We start from the raw sequence: 21070 nt of genomic DNA, 5'->3' as shown, positions 1-21070 counted from the left end.
GAATAATCTTATAATTGATGCGGAAGTTACAAAGTATTTACATAATACATATACATAGCGTTCAATCACTCATTTGCATCTTTTGGTGTATTCTGCCATCTGAATTATCTCCTTGTCTGGTCTCCAAGTGTTCTGCCTACCCCGTGCTTTCGATGAACTGAAACGCTTCACTCCGCCTAACAACTTCGACGCGACGTTCCGCTACATACTACTTGCAAACAGTCTTGTGAGTAGTGTCCACTACAATACAGTAAAAGTATACTGGCTTACTTCCTCAGTGTTAGTGATATTTTCTAGTAGGTACAAACTACTTTTATCGTTAATTTATGTCGTAGCTCCTTTTTCTGGTAATAAAAATCAGTTTTTCAAAGCAAGAAAAACAATTCTAATCAATCGCTTGTAAACTTAATCGAATTTACATTACAACATGTGGTCTGATTGTTCATTATGTGTTCGTTTAAATTAAAATGAATGCAGCTGGCCCAGTTAATAATGAACAACAACAAGCGAAAAACACGTAGGGATAACACAAGATCTCCTTGTAACAAATCAGATTGAGCAGTGAAAGTAGAAACTTAATTGTCGTCAAAGATTAATATTTTTTATGTCTTATAACGCATACAGTTCCTGTATGACTTCTTCCTCTTCATTCAGTTTTGCCCTATAATGAAAAGTACACATTTGCGGTAAAATAGTTAAATCTAATGATTGAAATATCATCACATTACTTCGTATCAAATAAACCACTTTCTAAAATCAAAACATCACATTTTAATGTTAACTCCGATCGACTACATTCATACATCACAGCACATACATTAAAAGAACAAATAGAAAGGTACATGTACTATGCATTAATGGATATCGTCTCAAGTAAATTAATATTCTTAAGTGCCTAAATTGTTAACATTGTAATCACTTAACTGTTAAGTACTAGCAATTAGGGTATTTCTACCCCTCGTTATACTACCATATTTTGATTTCACGCAACGGCCTAGAAGCTGTGCTCACGACTCGGATTGACTCGTTCGTCCCTATACAATAATTTTACTGATATTTTTATACCGCTCAAGGTAATTAACAAATGAAATTGTATAACGTTGTTTCTTAATGGGGAGCGGTTAGTGTCAAAGAATTCAAATCTATTCGACACATACGGAAATGATACAGTTGTCAATTAATCATTGTCGTTGTATTATGAAATTTTGTTTTACACTCTCCCGTGCACTGGGAATGTATTTTTGTTTAATTTTTACCTATAAAAAAGTCATTATTATTTATGTACTCCAATTTGTTTTCATCATTTATCTAGAACTCCATGTTATCTGTTGAACATGTACAAACACATACAGCGCATCATCAATATTCTGGGAATAAACGATTGAATGATTCCATTTCTACAGTAGATTTAACTAAAACTTCATCAATTGAGAAACCTTTATGCATAACTAGTTCAACTGTATGTCTTACTGAAACTCATGACAATACACTACAGAATTCTAAGAATAAAAAAGATGTTTTACCATGTGTAATCGATAACTTAGAAGATTCTGATCATGTTGGGGCCTCGTTAACTAGTTTAACACCAAGTCACACAGGTACTTATATTCTTGATATAGATGATACATTAATTGCACAAGGTGTCCTACCTGTCATTATTCGTAGCCATGAAACTTTAGCTTCTTCAGTAACAACAATCGATTCTGGTCTAAATGTTGAATCAGCGATGAATACACACGGCGTCATTGTAGAAAATATTACACCCAGAGGTAGTCCCATTTCAAAAGAGAAATTATGGCATATTGTAGAAAATGATAATGATGATGAAGGCAGAGACAACGACCTGGTGCTGGTCACATCGAATCAAAGCGGTAGACCATACAGTATTCCATTTGATAATTGTGATAACGAATTAACTGGACAATTTACAATCGAGTCGTTAAGAGCTGAATTTGAAGATACGTATAAATTACTCCCATCACCTAATCAATTTGTTGATGGTGCCGATAGTAGTGGTAACAGTATGAATATTGTGGAATCATCAATACCGGTAAGATTTTTTTTTCGCCTACTGTCAAATTAAACGTGTATATATATAATTATTTTATTATTATGCTTCTTTATACTTATCCTTTGTTGTTGATCAAGTGGTGTAGAACTAGGTTGGATGAAAGCTAAGGGCGGCCAGACCAAAACATGGCACAAATCCATGAAGTCACTGACAAGTGGACTGAGCCATGTTAGTAGGTGTAGACTACCTGGTTGTGATCTGCAAGATGATAGCAACCGATGGTTAGAGACCTTGAATAACATGGCTCAAAATCGTTTGCAGTGGCGCAGGTGCATCCATTCTAATCTTCTGAATTCTTCATGTTCCTTTTTTTCTCTTTCCACATTTATCTCACTGTATTATACTCATTGAATAACATCTTCAAACCCCAATGTTTCCGATTACTACTTATATTTTTACTACCTCTACCACTATGTGATTTGAATTGACAAGTGTATCTCTGTGCTAATATGGTATAACAACTCGAACTGATGTACATACATGCGAAGTTCTACGTTGTTACTGACTGACATCCCCGATTCTGAGTTCTTTGCTAGTATGTTCATTTGAAGTGGAATATGTCAAATTTCATTGAATTCAAGCATTTTCAAAAATTTCTCGTAATCCGAACTTTAATTCTTACTTTGAAATATATGTTAAGTAGTTTCCTAAGCTTTAATTAAAACAAGCTTACTAATTAATAATGACTTATTACGGTTGATACAAGCGTTACTAAAGATAAGATTAATAACATACCCGTTGGAAAATTTAGTGGTTATGTGGAATGATTGTTCCATCGGATAATGTGTTTGCGTTTAAAGCGAAAGGTACAAGTTTAAGTCTTAATGTGAACAACAGTAGTGAGTTGCAGTGATATCCAGCTGACAAGTCCTAAATTGGGACTAAGTGGGCTTACATGGGAATAATCTTGTTTAAAAAGACTTAAAAGCAAGAAGAATCTGAACAGTAGATAGATGGTACAGTGACCTAGTGGTTAGATTTTTTGACTGTCTACCACTAAGTTTTAAGTTGAAACCCTATTTCACTTTTTTCATTTAGATCAGTCTAATAGTATCAATAAACTTTCACATAAGCATTGTGACTTAAAGTTGAGTAAATGTTGAACTGTAATAATTTGAAAAGTAGTTATGTCATTAATAAACCATGAATAATGATTAGAATATGAGTACATTTTTCATTATAGACTGAAATAAGTGAATAACATTACGAAACTAGAAGGCACTGGATAGCTAATTTTTCCCAATTTGCAACCCCTAAACAATAAATACCCAGGATCATACATGAACTTGAACTCATATATGTCAGTTTTTACTTTTCTACCTGGTCCCAAACGTGGGTCTAATAATAGTCTAACTCTATATGAATTTCAGCTCATGATAAGTGTTTATAAATTTCACTATAAACCTAACTTTATAAATAAGAGTTCTCGAAAAACATGCGAAAATATTCTGACTACGAGCTAAATGAATACCTTAAAATGATATACTCATCTGTAGTTTTTATTGTGCTCAAATTTATACAACTTTATACACTCGTTGTAATTTAATCATTCCTAACAATTTGTTCAATTAGTCATCCCAAGACAATTAAAGCTGTAAATCAAGCATATAGTTCTGTATACAACAGTTGATGAATTGTTTTGTCAATTTACTTATAGTCTAATTTGGGCTTTCGACTACTAGGTTGTCAATATTCATGACTGTTCATTTTCTATTCTCATACGAGAATCTGTAGTCACAAGTTTATTATACTTTCAGGTAGTAGGGAGCAATGGAATCCAGAATTTACATTTTGTTGTAATTTGTGACTATAGCTGCATGTATCTGCATCTCAGTATTGGTGCTCGCACTGAAATTCGAAACTAGTACCTACTACTTGAAAATCTAATGCGTTATCCATTAGACTACTGATTCGCGTTAATCACAGACATTTTCAATCGCTCTAACGCGTTTGCATTTTAAGCAATATGTATTGGGTTCGAGTCTTACTGTGAACATCGAAACTTTACTTCAGGTACATCCGAAATGGAACAAAATACACTTCCTAGGTCCCGGTACTAGTTACTAGCCAATATTATATTCGAAGAAACCTCTGTACAAGTTCCCTAGCTATCTTTCTAACTTTCCTCTCATCTACCTTATCTTGCTGACTTTAAAATATTAAGTTATGTTTGCCTGATTTTTATTTTCTCTGTATTTTTTCTTCTATTTTCCACTTCTTGTACTTATTTACTACTGGTTGGTTGATTTATTGTTGAGTATAAATATTTTTGGTTTCAATCAGTCAGTTAGTCAGTCAGTCAGTAAATAAACTTTGTTAGCCAATAGTTTCTATGATTGTCGCCATTTTCCTTTTTCACTTATGTGTGTATGTATGCGTGACGAGTACTCCTTATCCATCTTCGAAATTCCAATTTTCCTCTTCACAACCATATGTTTTGGATTATTATTTATCATCATCGTCATCACTGTCATTGTTGTCATCGTCATTTTTACCTTCTGTGATTACGTAATCGCTCTACGGGTTCATTATTATGAAATCTGTTGTCTCGTGATTTTAATACTGAGCTTAAACAAAGCAAAAGAATTTCCATGTGTCATTGTTTTTTCACAATATTATCAGGCATAATTTAGTTAATTATAATGGATTTTACAGGAATTCTAAAATTTATATCTAATCGTCGAAATGCGGTGAGTTGATGTTGCCTGACATCTACATTTTTCCATTTTCTGATTATACTAATAACAATAATGATAATATCGTGCATGCTATTATTACATTTAATTTGTCTATGCGTCTTGAATTATTTTGCCTAGATTTAAATCACATAGAGTAGTGACCATACCTGTTACTTGCTCGGTAGCATTCGATCACTACTACGGATTAAACATACATGATATTGGTCGCTGTGTAGTGGTTAATCAGTTAAACAATCCTAAATTGAATTAATTGTTGATCACATTCGAATAAATCTAACAAATTAATCTACAATATTTTGATGACATTTAAATGTTATTTCGTATTAGTAAACGAATTCTACTAAACAATAATTTCAAACCAAAACGCGACGTTGGTCCGTAGAGTCATTGACTGTTGAACTGAGCTGTGTCGTTAGGTCAGCTACTACCAGAATGAGGTCCTCACTTATATCTTAACCGATGGTTGAAGACGATGTATGATACTCCTTATGTGGTGAACGAGAACACAAGTGGACACAATCGAATGTATTTGAACACAAAATTGCAGAACATCTTAGTAAAATCTGAAAACCATACAGTCAATCGATTGTCTCAAACTTGACTGTTCCTTTTGCAAATATCAGTCGATTGTCTCAGACTTCATTGTTCTTTCGTTTCCACATCAATCATTCTTTGATCTTTTTAACCTTCTGCCTCCAGGAATTTCACTTTCAACTGATGATACATACTACTTATATCTGTCGATACTAGTAGCACATATCACACTCAGAAATGGTTGCGATATCGCAGATCCATTTACTAATTTTAACTATATCTACTTCGTTGATAATTTTATCTCGTGCTGATATTAATATGACAACATGAACTAATGCACTTATGAGGCAGGTTATTTGTTGCATATAACTAATTGACTAACTGAGTAATTTCAAGATAGCATCAAAAATTGTTATAGCTTGTGGCCTGAGTGCCCTGTTGATGTATAACGTGATAATACCGCCAATTAGAGAGCAGTGAACTATCGATCAGACCAATGACACATAAAACCCATACGAGCAGTCTAGAGTACTTATCGGTCCAGAACACCAAGCTCAGCCTCTGCTATATGAATCATTTATTTCAAACATATTGGGTTTATATACCAACCAGACAGACCACATCGTACCATAAAATAGGAAACAACATTTATACAAGATTTAGCCAAATGTGGCTGTGAATGTGAGAGATAGTAATTGATAGACTCGGTATAACTCAAGAATGTTAAGTCGTATAATAATAGTTTTATAGGTCAAAATAAAGCTCATAAGGGGGACATGAATATGAATAGTTTAGCTAATTAACAATTATACGATAAAAAATATAGGTATAGTATTGGTCTATAAATGGATCCCAAAAATACTACAAGATTGATTAAATTGAATAATTCTTTTTTTATATCTCGTTATCGTCCAATTTTTTTCCTTCTTTCTTTCTATTAGCAATCTGAATCTCATAGATCACAAATGAAAACAATTAATACACATTCTGTACAAGGTAAAGAATCTCATCGAACAATTCCCTTAGTGAATCCTTCAAATTTTACATTACAACATATAAATTATTTTGTTAAACCTAAATCAATCAATTGTACTGAAGTATTAGTATCAAATAATCTTCAAAATGATTTAATTACCAAACAAAGTATTATTCACAATACATATACACATAATAATGAAAAATATTCCAGTGTTCATAGTAAGTGTTTTATTTATCTGTTTATTTAAGTGTGTATTTTGTCATAATTCTATAACCTATTCAGTCAGTTATCTACAACGGTAGGATCAAGCAGGCCCATACATATATGCATCGGTTCAAGTTGACATACTTCACAAAACCTCATACAATTAGATTTATAAATGTGTATATGAGTTTACTAATCATTTCGAAATGTGTTAGTTGTGTTATTCTTATGAAGTGGTCTTTAATAAGTTAATTAATCCTTTCTATGCTAAATATCAGTATTATATTTTTTCGATACATGACTACAATCAATTCATTTAGGTTGTATAACACTCATGAAATCCATATGAAGCTTCAGTTTACAATGGTTACTTATGGGAATAAATAACTAATTCTTAAAAAGTAATAATAATAAGATATCATTCTTACCAGAGTTTAGTCGCAACTCCAATGACTCAGTGATACTGAATAATATGAGTTCAAACTCCATGTGTATTTTCATCGGTCTCGTGATTGTAAATGTGTTAGTGACAAGTGCAAACTAAGTAGTTAACTAGATCAAGCTAAGTGTCTTACTGATCACTGTTAACCGTGAAATATCATATTCCTCTTTCAATTTCATTTCCATACCGGTAACAGTTATTTCGTGGTGTATGCTACTTATGTTGATAGTTATAAGTAGTATGCAACACCGTTATCAGAAGTGCAGTGCCTGCCAAAAGAAGATTGAACTGAAGAAAACAGAAAAGGAAACATAAAGAAATTGAAAATTGAAAGAATCATAAAGGTACAATTGATGAGAGATGTGCAAATGAAGTATTTAAGGCTTGGATTCATAATTTATGAAGACACTATAATTTTGCACTAAACGACAAATTGATTTTCCCAACCTGCATCCTCGTTCACTACAGTTATATTTATTTTATTCATTAACTTTTTATCGCTACATTATAAACATAATCTACTAGGATTAAAACTTGCAAATGTCATTGTACAGAAATAAGATTTGGTGGGGAAATCCAATCTATTGGTTTATGAAAAATTACACAGTGCCTTCGTAGAATATGAAAATAATACAATAAATACATCATTTACATATCTTCCTTCAATTGTTCTTTGCATACTTCATCATCCTTCCGATCATGTTATTATTCTTATCGATCTTCATTTTCTTTTCCCTTCTCTTTATTTTAATCTCCTGGTAAACATTCCACTCTCAATTCTTGATACATAACAATTACATCTGTCTGTATAAGTAACGCACACTACATTATGACCTCTATACTGCTTTATGTTGTAGAGTAAATTATGGTTGTTTATCCTAATGTAAAAGTTTTTTTAATGATTATCATTCAAAACTGCAGTTATCTTTATGATCCGTTTTCTCCTTGAAAGTAAATAACAAAATAGTTCTACTTTAAGCATCAATTTATTGTTTTAACATTTACTTCAGTTTTTACAGTTATAATGGTAAATTATACTGAATTAAATATAAACACTATTTATTTCTATATAAGACAACGATCAGTTTATCATTCTTATACTGTTAAACGGTTGGAAATTCTAGATGTAGTTAGGTTTTCTGTTAGTTGACAATGACATACCTATCATCTTTAAGGGGAATAATGCTCCCTGTTGGATTCGAAACCATATGATAAAATCAATGCATATAATGTATAGAACGTTGTAATTTATTCATGTTTCACATAAAACCATATTTGTAAATCAAATCATTGTATTTTCGAACGATTTAACTCATGTGAAATGAAATGAATTCATTTCATTCTCAATGAGATATTTGTTGTTCACACTTTATAAAGGTAACACTTCAAATTAAGCAGTTTGTATTGTGATTGTAATTTGCATTTTATATTCATTGACTTTTCTAAAATTGTATAAAGAATGAATGACATATCACTAAGATGATAATTAAAAACTATGTGTATTTTAAATTCACTTGGTATTGTTTGTTTGAATCCTCCCACATTGTGCATATTGTGTGTATTGCCTCGATATTGTCTTATGTTACAGGCAATACATGCAAAGATGGATAATGGTTAGCAGTGGAGGCCAGGATGCGCGTTTCTTCCTATTCGGGACTCGTCAGCTGAATGTACCTGCATCTCAGAGTTGATGTTCACTCTGGGACTGGAACTCAGTACCGTATACACATATGCCAATAAGAGACTGATCAATTGCAGTCCTAAACATCAGTGAAAAGATTCAAGTAAAACAACACCAAGTGAATTTAAACTTCATTCCATTGCACAAGCAAGTGGTCATCAGGACTCAGTAGCTAGGTGAATAACACGATGGAGTTTGAAGCAAATGGTAATAAGTTCGAGTCCCAGAGTGAACATAAAGTCTAAGGTGCAGGTACATCCAGTTGACGAATCCCAAATAGGACAAAACGCGCCTCCTGGATTCCACTGCTAGCCACTATCCATCTTTGCATATTATGTGCTTTTTACTTTTGCTCATTTTCTGCAATAGTTGAGAGTTTCAACGTAACAGTGTTGATTATTATAAAATAGCTTGTAAAAATACTCACTTTTTCGGTGAACAATCAAGTTCGAACTCAACATCACTTTATTTTAGATGTCTAGATAGTACTTTTTTAAAGCTCAGAACAGAGAAATAAAATTGCGTGAATCAAAGCTCAGTACCTTGAGTTTCGTATGATTACTGAGTTACAGTATAGTATATGAAGTTATCTAGTTAAATATTGTTATTTCTTGAAACCGCTGATGAACATCACATTATCAATCAGGATCCTAATTCTAATTCTGTCTGTTATGTACTCTATAGGTTAGTGCCGCCGATTTCTTCTGTTACACGTCCAACCAGAACTTTTGACATTGAGCTGGCACCTAGGTTTTTATAGATCCACTATTCACTAACTCCTCTCTATACCTTGCCTTTGGTCCAGAAGTAGCAATCATATATATAACTTAGGTGAAAGTGGCTGTAAGTGGGGGGAGAGTGTAAATAACAAGCGAGTAACAAAATACAAATGATCGGTTCGTATGACAATAGTTCATTAGTTAACCGAAAGCTTATGATAAAATGAATACATATACATAGTAATCTTGTTACTTAGTAGTTATACAACAAAATTATAATGAATAATAATCAGTAAAACCAGTTCCAACTTTTACAATATTCATTCCGTTATAATAAATATCAAACGAATAGACATTTAATATTTAAGTGAATATCGATCTGTTTATTAGCAGATCAAATAGTTAGTACAGCGATAATTCTTGTTTCCTTTCAAGTAGTAAACAATAACTGGTAGGTTTCTTTGTTTAATCATATCTCTACTTTGATCAATTTGTCAATAATTAATGTGATTAGTTTCCCAATACATAAAAATGTTTATATGAGATAATACAATATGTATATGTCTCTGAGATTGTCTGAATCAACCGATCGTAATCGATGTAATTCGATCTGTAACTATTTTAGTATGGCAGTGAATAGAATCTTATATATATATTTTTTAATTGACTGGATCATTTATGAAAAATCGCCCATTCATATGTAGATAAATTACTTCTACTTTATTAGAACTATTTATGGCCCCAAATTATTTCTGTTTTGAAGAGGACAATAATAAAGGTTTGACCAGAATAATATGAATTCATTTTGTTTCGTCATCAGCTGCTTACAATCTGTATTATTTAAAATGAAAATGAGTTGAGATTACTTAGGTAATTGAATATGGTTGAAAGTTATTGGGATCACATATCAGCATATGAATATCAAAGATGTCAATAAATTTTAGAGACTAATTTAAAATTGCAAATGGATTCATATATCATATGTAAATGAACATTCTACAATATTGAGAGTAAGCAAAGTATTAGAAACAAGTGGTTAAGTAATAAGCAAACACTGATGATAAAGGAGGATAAAATAAATTTAAGCTCAGTTATTTCATACAATCAGTTTCTGTGATCGATTTAGATCAGTCAATCACAACGTAGAACCTGATACGTATGTACATCGATTTAAGTTGTCATACCCCATTAGCATAGAGAGATGAAATTGTCAGGCCAAATCTCAGAATAGCAGAGGTAGGAACAGTATTAGTGGTGATAGAAAAGATTAGGGATTGAAGATACGATTCAAGAAAATATAAATTAGTAAAATAAAAAGACAAAAAACTTTTGTGAAGTGTTCAGAAGTTCAGCATATAGGAGAAGACAAAAAGTGCAGCTGCGTCATTACAAACAATTTTGGCCCATATCATATAAAGTCTCTGACTACTGGTTATATTGATCACACGTACCCCAACCAGGTAGTCTACATCTACTTACATGACTCAGTCCAATTATCATTGACTTCATGGAGTGATTCCATGTTTTAGTTTCGCCGCCCCTACCTTTCGGTTTACTCCCATACTAGACAACATCGCCCTTTGAGGTAGATAGCAGGTGGATATACGTAACACATGATATCTGTAAACACTGAAAGAACAAAAATGATTACATGGAATTTTATCAGCTGAAAATAGCTTCCTTATAACTTTAGTTTGTCTGCAGTTGATGAAAACCCATGAAGTAGATTGGATTCATTTTATTCTGTAAGCTTTGTTATTATTGCATTATTTAAAAAATATATTTGGTTACTACTTAAAATTACTGCATAATACATTTTGATCCCTTAATAAGTTTAAATAAAACTGTTGTGACGACTAGATTGCAGATTAGTCGAGCAGCGTATTATCGATTGGACAAATGACACGTAAAAACACGCACAGACGACCTAGAGTCCCTATTGGCCCTGCTTCGCTGTCTAGCCCAGCCAGTTGAGTCCAGAACGCGAGTACTTAGCCTCTGAGATATGAATCATGATATTTCAGACATACTCTGTTTATATACCAATCAAACAAACCACGTCGTACCATAAAATAGAAAACAACATTTGTACAATATTTAACAAGTGGAATAAATACTGACCAATAGGGAATGTCTATTTAACGTCCAAGGACACCATTAGACTTAACATGATAATTATTGGTATATTTTTCTGCACATCCTAACAAAAACTTGAACCGAAGCACATTTATACCAGGTTTTATGTGTCTTATGCATAATTGAATTATTAAGTAATACATATCCTTCAATGTTGCACAAAAGGAATCGATTCTATATATATAACCTTCACAACTTTTATTCTTCTTATTCAAAGAACTTCTAAACTTATGATGATTTATAATTATTTCTCCACTTTTTTTCCTCTTCTCCAAATTAATCTTTATCTTTATTATTGACATTTTTCTCTTGGTTTTACATCAAATGATATTTGGTAATAGGTTCATTTATATACATCCTTTTCTTTAATTTGCATTAGAATTGAATATTTGCTTATTGTCTGTTGATTTTCTGTTTTCCTCTCCTCTCCTCCTCCTCCTCCTCTCTCTCTCTATTTATCAACATATATAATGTTCCCCTAAGTTGTCACAACTCTAATCTTTTGGAGATTTTTTTTCATGTAAACAATAAATTTCAACTGTGTGCCTTTTTTTTCAAGGATAAATTTCCATATTTTCAACTGATATATTATATATTATATGTTTAAATTTTGTTCAGTTTTGGTATTCTCTATGTGTTTCCATTATTAACAAAGTTCTACTTGTAAAGATGGTTTTTCCATTTTTTTTTTTAAATAAAGGCTGTATATACAATTAATAACTTGTCAACTATGTTTGATGAATACGTTCATATTGTATGTTCCTTTCTTTTTTTCCTTTCTAATCCCAAATATGTTTAGTTGTATATGATTAATACTTTATACAGTCTATTTAATTATAACATGATAGATTCAAAATTATCTCTTCTCATAAATCACATCTATTTGAACACTCAGATCATAAGCATCTTTAGACTTTGAATAATGAGTAAAAATTCTAATAGTTGAATCGATGAGTCGACTTAAGCTAAACCGCTATTGAAAACCTGGAAGCATTGAACGGCAGTTCCGTTCTAGTGTTGGACTCCTTAGCAGTGCATATCCACGATCCCTCACCAAAGGGATTCGAACCCAGACCCTTCGGTCGCGCGCGAACGCTTAATCGCTAGACCACTGAACAGGCATCCAACGGTGTTAATTTGAGAAGCCCTGACCAGTGTAGTCCAATCCATGTCGGGTTCGAGTTTCTTTGGTGAAGGATCGGGAATGTGCACTGCCAAGGAGTCCAATACTATAAAGAAACTGCCGTCCAATGCTTCCAGGTTTTCAATGATGGCGTTGCTTAAGTTGATTCATGAATTCAACTATTAAATTACTACAATCTCCGCGAACCCCCATTCTGGGAATAAAATTCTAATAATGATTATGACAGAAATCTTTATTTGATCATTGTTTTCACTGACTGCTTTACACTGGAATTTCAAGATAGGAGAAACAGTAGAATTAATGAAAATCAAAAGGTATCCTGGGTAACTGTTTCATTTCAGTATGAGACACTGTATCAATAAGTCCCTAGAATCTTTACCAAGAATCTCTATTAACAACCTCCCAGGAAGAATATTTCTTTTTTCATCATAAGTTTACACTTTATCTTTGGTTTTCAAAGCAGTTAAGCATGGATAAATAAATTAGAATTATTTTGAAATAATTTCAATAATGAAAGGTTAATAAAATTCTTTGTCTTGTTTGTGACTGATTAGCTGAGTTGAAATACTGGATTATTGAAATTTTATACTAACAATATTTGTTTCTCTCAAATAACTAAATGAAATTTTATTCCATTTGTAATCACATTTGAGTTTCATGCAATTGGTTCCCTTTATGAAATTAAATAGCGCAAGAACAAACATTGATGCAGAATAGTATGAATTCAGGGTGGGTGGTGTAATAATTAACCCCTCTCTTTTGACCTCTGACCTGTTTCTAGCATATATATATATATAGTTATTATTGTAATCAAGTTATTTACACTCATTTCTGTCAATTTTTTCACACTATCTCCATGTAAAAATTCTATCACAATTTTGGTTTGTAAGCAGCTGACGAGAAACCTCGAAATAATATGAATTCATACTATTCTGCATCAATGTTTGTTCTTGCGCTATTTACATTTGAGTTTTCCTGTTTTTTGATGTTAAAGACTGAAATTGATCGGTCATATATGTTTATTCTAAGTGAATTATATTGATATTTCTACCAAGTCATAAATGTTTCTAAGCACAGTTGGATAGTGTCTAACAGTAAAATCTAAGATGCTCGTTTCTTTTCATGTAAGATTCGTCAATCACATGTACCTGCCACATCTTGGTGTTAATGTTCACTTTCAAATATTCTATAAATTCTTAATTTTTTCTGAAATATTTTATTGATTGTTCAATTCATCCAAATAACAAATAATTTATGTCACCCTAAATCTTTTCTGTTATTTTGATCTAATTCTTTTTATAGTCCTACAATTTAATTAAGTACAAAGTATTTTGGTAAACTGTTTTAGTAAACATATAGCTTACATATTTCTAATTTTAATTAGTATAGTAAAACGATGATCTAGATCTTCATTTTCTATGAACTACATATAATTTAATATTGTCAATACAATGTTCTACGATTTTTATGAAAGGAATGTTCTTTCCGCTCTTTTTTTTGTGATTTCATTCAATTAGCATTCAAAACTTTGTACTGCTTTGGAGACTTGCAATCTTTACTGTTCATTTTCGTAGCTTTATGGATATGTATTAAAATATTTGAACTTGGATTTCCTAACTTTGTACTGTTTCCATACCTTATTGGTTATCGAACACTAATTGGCTCATTGGTGAAAACATTTAGCTTTCAAACTATTCGTTCCAGGTTCATAATCTATCCTAAATATTTCAGTGTAGGGCACCGGATAGTATGAGTAACTTTTACACAAATAATATGTGGCTCAAAGACGAGTATTTGAACCTATTAACATTCTTTGATCACTGACTAATAGTCAGCATTCAAGGACTTAGCAAAAATATCATTGGTCACGACTCAGTGGGTTATCGATATAAATATCTCAATCATATAGGGGATCAGTATCTACCTGAACTACTCAATGGTAACATTTTAAACTGTGGACTGGGAAAACGCGAGTTCAAAACTCACGTTGCGGAAAAATCCATTCTCTTAAGATACTTTGCTGATGAGTGTCAACTAGCACGAAACCTAGGTTAACCACGATATCCTTCCGATTACATCTATTCACTTTGCCTATAAGTCTATATTTGATCAATAGGTTACATTATTTATTACCTGCACAGCAGTCGAAACAATGCTTTATTATCACACTGGTATAACACAAAAAAGAATCTTTTTAATTATGTTACAGTAGTTGGCTATAGTTAAATATCTTGCTGCACATTAATGTTTCACATTTTTTTCAGACAGAGTATTGTTAGAGTTTTGATGTTACATTTTATCATAGTCTTTGGTAAATATAGTAATATTTAGTTGAAGTTATATAAACCAAATTTACAACCCGTAAACAATGACTTTCGATGTATCAATAACAAGGTAAAAACATGATCTTCAATCCAAAGTGACAATTATTGTTTATAAAGATAATGCTGATGAGGCTTCAGTCAGTCAGTTAGCTACAACGTAGGACCAGGCACATATATGTATCGGTCCAAGTTGCCATACCTCATTAGCACAGCAAGATGAACACCGGATTCATAGAAGTAGTTAATTCAATTGTGGTAATATATAAAAGAAAGATTGCATATAAGGATATAGTACAGGAAGAAAGAATTAGTTCATAGAAAGAAAGATATGAAGCGATTTTAATCCCATAGTTTAAAATTGCTACCTTGACGTGGTGGTCGGGTTTGCCTAACACGATGAACTAATGTAGCTATATTGGCTAGAACAATCATTCCTCAAGGTTCTACCATGCCAGGCAGGTCGGTTGAAGAACGGTAAGACTAAAAGCAGCAAACCCAAGGTACGAAGGCGAAGTCGTACTGCTGACTGTACAGAGGTGTGACTGCAGTAAAGTGTTTCTTTCAGACAACCAGCATGACAGCGATGCTGCCTTCCCGCAACGTGGGGTGGGGTTAGAAAAGGTCGACCCTCAAAATGCACACCTCGCCTTATCTCACGGATACCTGTCTCCGGCGGTAAGGTTTCAACAAGTACGGAGCTAACACGAAAATTACCCACTTAAAGGTCGTGTGTGACCGACTTCGAGCAGTTGTCCCTTGGGCACTGCGGTCAGGCTCTCAGGTCACTTAGACCACCTTTAATCCTATTTCCTTTTTAGGTACCTCTAGAAGAACCCTTCTACGGTGTGGGCAACCGGGAAGTGATTACCGCACCCATGACCACTGATAACGTTTATCTTCTGTCAAATTTTATTTTGTCAACAAGAAAAATCTAAAACGTTTGTTTTTATATACACAGATGTATCCTGTTCAGTTGAACTTTATGTCATGAAGAATTGATCTCTTTACTTCGTTACCCTTTTTTCTTTAAAGAAAAAAATTATCAATCTCATTTGTTTGATACTGAGTTTTATTTTATTCATAAATAACTGTGCTTTCACGTTCTATGATGTGACTATTTATATCTGTTTTTTGCATGTATTTATCAAGTTCCCCTTAATGATGGAGTTTCTCTTCCAACAACCGTTAGTCTGAAATTGCCTGATAGTTCTTCTTCAAACTCTTCTTCATCAAACAATACATCTACATCATCTTCATGTTCAAATCATATTTTGAAGTACAACAGAGAATTAACAGATGAATTAGATCTAAACAATCAGGTAAGAGATTCACTAACATTTCACTGTGACACTATTTGTCTATTACAAAAAACGAGTTGAATAACTGTATCAAAATGAACAATCCTTAGTAGGATAGTGTATGCCCACTGAACGAAACAGCTGTCCAGTTCTCCTTTAATCTAGTGATATGTAAATCTGTGTCAATCTGTGTAAATTCCTGAAACTGGTCAACTATGCTCTAAACGTATAACCACTATTGATCGACTCCGAAATTTGAGTGGGAAATCACAACCAGTGGAGTTCAGCCATATCATAAGTGAGGTAGTCATCACTGACGTCATTACGTGATCGTCACAATATATCTAAAACTGAGTGGTATTGTAAATTTAAGCCATCAGTTTTCGACTGATTGATCGAAATGTAACGCGCTCATTAAGAGACTTAAATGTGTTGACTTGACACTATAGAGAAGTCCGAAACTGAAATGAAGTGGTTCTTCAACTTACGTTGATCTGTGGTGACTACCACTTACATTGATTGACTACTGAATAATGTCAGATTTGTCCAATCCCTTAATGTTGGTCGAATTACGTGCAATGTGTCCGCCAGTCTAAGTGACTTGATGTCGGGTGCACCATGTTTGGTTGGAAATAATCGGAAGAATACCCTAATGCATCTAGATTTCACATTAGTATGCACTTATCACCATGGCGTACCTACAATCTTGACGAAACTGATATACCCTGATGTATTCAAGATCAGATCACTCCAGTTTGACACTAAGACATTATCAGTAAGCTATTCAAGCCCCAAATAAAATCCTGTATGGCTAAGATATTTATAATTGGTTGGGCACTGAACAGTGACCAATGCCATGTTTATCCAATTACTAGTGCTGATCGAATCCCAAAGGAAGCATTATTTTTCTGTAAGATTCCTGATATAACTTACTGGCAAGTTCCAACCAACACGAGGTCTACATTCATGGTTTCCTGTTGACTTCTACTATGTAATATTAATAATACCTATAAATATTCTCGTAATCCATGTTTAAGTTCTGGATAGTCAAATAAACATATGTTTAAATCAACTAACTAAATAATCTTTCTTAACTAATTTATACAGTCAATTACGCATTCATATTCCTCCTTCTTGCTTAATCTTAACAGTAATATTGATTATTACTTCTTTCTTTACTTTTAAACATGAAATAGTTTACTTAATTATTTGATTTGTGTTATTCCTGTCTCTTTTGACCACCTATACACTTATTACGTTATTTTAATTTGTATTATAAAACTAACCAATATAAATGTGAGTTTTTATGTCGGTCTTTAAGTAAGCAAAATTGACCATACTCTATTGTTTATTTCCAAAAGGGGTTTTGTGGAGATTTTAGTAATTTTATGGTTGAATTCGTGAATTTCGTAGGGGTGAGATCGTGGGTGCGCACTGTTGAGGAGTTCCATACTAGGATGAAACGGTCGTCCAGTGCTTCCAGGTTTTCCATGGTAGTCCAGCTTCAATTGACTCATGAATTCAACTATAAAATTATTTTAATGGTTGAGATCATGGGTCAGTTGAAGCTAGATCACCATGGAAAACCTGAAAGCACTGGACGGCCGTTTCGTCTTACTGTGGGACTCCTCAGCAGTGTTGTTTACTAGTTCATCTATTTGTTTTATTTGTTTGTTTGTTTTTCTATGATTCCTAGAACATTGAACGTTTTGATTTGATGCATAATTTAAATAACGAGAATAATAACAACATGAATGAACATCATCATCATTTCGCTTATAATACTTATATAAAACGAAGAAATTCCGAAAATTACGAACATTCAAAACTTTTGTATAATAATAATAGTAATAATAATAATGCCATTCCATCTACAACTGGGAATCAGTTATTCAATGTATCTGAGACTATCGGAAATCATTGTCATATAACAATTAGTAAACGTCGAGATAATGCAACAATTACAAATTTACAGTCAATAAATAACAATAGTAATTGTACAAAAATAACATCTACTACACCATTTTCATCATCATTTCGTGATTCAAATACTATGAATCAATTATTAACAAGACTGAATTCTATAGTATGTTGAATCTTTTATTAATGATTGAATAAAGTGTTTATTTTTAATTAAATATTAAAACTACTTTTTTGTAATATACTTACATTTAAGCAGAAATGGATAGTGGATAGCAGTGGAATCCAGGACGTGCGTTTCGTCCTATTTGTGACTCGTCAGCCGGGTGTACCTGCATCTCAGAGTTGATGTTCATCCTGGGACTCGAACCCAGTACTGTTCGCTTCAAATGCCATCTCGTTATCCACTTAGCTACTGAATCCTGGTAGCCACCATCCAGCTGACGAGTCCCGAATAGGAAGAAACGCGCATCCTGGATTCCACTGCTATCCACTATCTATCTTTGCTTAAAAAGCTTGTGATTTAAGGCTATATCGATGCGATCCGCACAGGATCCACATATTCCAACAAGAGATTGATCAATTGCAGTCCTAAATAACGATGGGAAGATACAAGTAAAACAACACCAAGTGAATTTGTACTTACATTTATTTCACAATATTCACATTGAAACTGATGATATCTGAAAGAATCAGCAGATAAACAAACGTCTATTGATTTCAAGTTGTTCCGTAGATTTAAACCTTGGTAGACATAGACTTGAACACTAATTTGTTAAATATCCATTTCTAGTTCATACGACGGTCACACGACCATAACACTTCAGTCGTATTGTTTTAACAGGGATGTAATAGAAGAGAACGGAGATGGGTCAGTTTTGACGAAGGCTTTTTGTTGGGATTCGGAAAGGTAAAGTTTTCACCGTAGTTTGAGATTTACCAATTGCGCTCATTCGAACTCTCATGACATACTAAACTCCAGGGATACCCAAATACAACTAAGTCATTCTTAAATGTTCGACATTTTCCAACTTCACTACCGAAAAAACGAAGCATGGTCTTCATCCAGTGTTATCAACAGATAACCACTAGTTTACCTATATAACTGATTCCAAAAATCACGGGTTTTTATAATAACTTCAGGAAATCACGATACCTACCAACAGATAGCACTGAAGGAAGATCGTGAATTGAATAGATTTGAAATATTTGAACCACTGGACTCTCTGATTTGATGGTATCGTTCTCGTCTTTTATCTTAAAGGTTTTAGATTCAGTCTACCATGTGATTGCGTGGGTATGCATATCTGTGGAGTTCAAGACTAAGGTTAGATAGTTTTTTGGTTCTCCGTAACTTCATTTGTTCCTCAAGTTCATGTCAGTCAATGATGGAAACTTTCAGGTGTATTGTAGTTTAAAGTAATAAAGCTACGGGATATTAGTATAAGGCGTTTGTTAGGATAATTTCTCTCTGGTTTTTAGTGGTTGCCTAACTAAAGTCAGACCATGATGCAAAATATGAGTCAACAAACATACTGCATACTAATTTTTATGTCTTCATTAGTGATTAATTTTGGTAGTTTTTTTGGGATTCTATTACTAAACAATCTTAAATGTATTCCAACCATGTTATATGTAAGGCAGTTACCCAACAATGACATTGAAAGACAGTTGTATAATATCGTGGACTGATTGGAGCTAGAAATATAAACCATCGAACTCCGACCCAGTGATCCAAAGTACGACCACTCATTACGAGATTTGGACTCCCTAGTTTCGATCCTCGGTAGCGTCATGAATGAACATTGCTGATAATCTTCATACTGGGACGAAACATCTGTTCAGTACTTCTTGATTTTCATCGGTGGTCTAACTGAGATCAATCTGCAATGTACGCCATATGATATTACCTAATTCCAACAATAACAACTCTTTTTTCTTGCCAAGAAGCACGACTCAACAATTATTTTACTTTGTTGGATCAAATGCATCAACGATGTAATTGAATGTATTTAGCCCAAAGTGTTAAAACTACCTTAGAGCTCAGTTTGATTACTTCCGAGTGAAATTTAATAGAAGCAACCGAGTAATTTTTTGCTCTCTTATTTACTTTCAAAATTCTCTTATTTGTTTTTTCTGTCTATAAGCCTACTACTCACTATTCTCGACCTGATCAATCCCGAAATATAATTCGTACACATTCATGCAGTCGTGGAAAATCTCGATATTACTCACATGGATCAGCATCTGTACCAGATCCAGCATCTCCTGTTCGTTCATGGTCATCTTTATCTTCCGGAACTGAACACAGTTTAACAAATCGAATTGTTTGCAAATCCCGTAAACAATTGAATGATAAAACTGATTCCGGTTTTATTGAAACCAGTTATTTAATGAAAACATTGAATGCGAACAAGCCGTTGCCACAGAATTCCAGTTCAACATACCTGTAAGATTTTCTTTCTAAAGTCAAGTCTTTTTAAGATCAGTAGTAGATGATTTATCCATGATTCACACATGAGACATACCTATATTTTTCATCTATTTTAAGCTGTAGTGTCCATTAGTCATAAGTCGATCCCAGCTGAGGTACTACTAAAAATCATGCAGCACCGTACAGATATCTCGTCTTATTATGGGATTCATCGACAGTGCCCCCCACCACGACCTCATCAGGAATCGGACGCAAGACTTCTTGAAGAACTCCATACCAGAACGTAACATCTCTCCTGTGTTCTCTGGATTTTAATCGTACCCCAACTCAGACCATGTTGTGATGAATGTAACCTATGGGATTCAGACTTATTTAAAACGTAAGTGACCATTCAATTTAGATTATCTAAAGGATTTACGAACCAGTAGATTCTAGGCCCTACAATCCGGTTCATTGATGTCCTCAAAATATCATAAATAATCATT

The 21070-nt window shown here is 33.2% G+C and overlaps 1 protein-coding gene across 1 annotated transcript in view; it reads left to right on the top strand.

The window, feature by feature from the left end:
* MS3_00010728 (uncharacterized protein) overlaps positions 1-21070 on the top strand; it is a 71484-nt gene that overhangs the window by 31586 nt on the left and 18828 nt on the right. Inside the window, exons 9-13 of the mRNA XM_051219123.1 lie at positions 1313-2050; positions 6246-6501; positions 16083-16252; positions 17928-18317; positions 20299-20600. Coding sequence (XP_051067322.1) covers positions 1313-2050; positions 6246-6501; positions 16083-16252; positions 17928-18317; positions 20299-20600 — 1856 coding nt within the window. The remainder of the gene's footprint in view (positions 1-1312; positions 2051-6245; positions 6502-16082; positions 16253-17927; positions 18318-20298; positions 20601-21070) is intronic.

Source organism: Schistosoma haematobium, chromosome 2 (assembly GCF_000699445.3).
Source record: "Schistosoma haematobium chromosome 2, whole genome shotgun sequence".
In the NCBI taxonomy this organism is placed as follows: Eukaryota; Metazoa; Platyhelminthes; class Trematoda; order Strigeidida; family Schistosomatidae; genus Schistosoma; species Schistosoma haematobium.
This window is presented reverse-complemented; position numbering and strand designations above follow the sequence as displayed.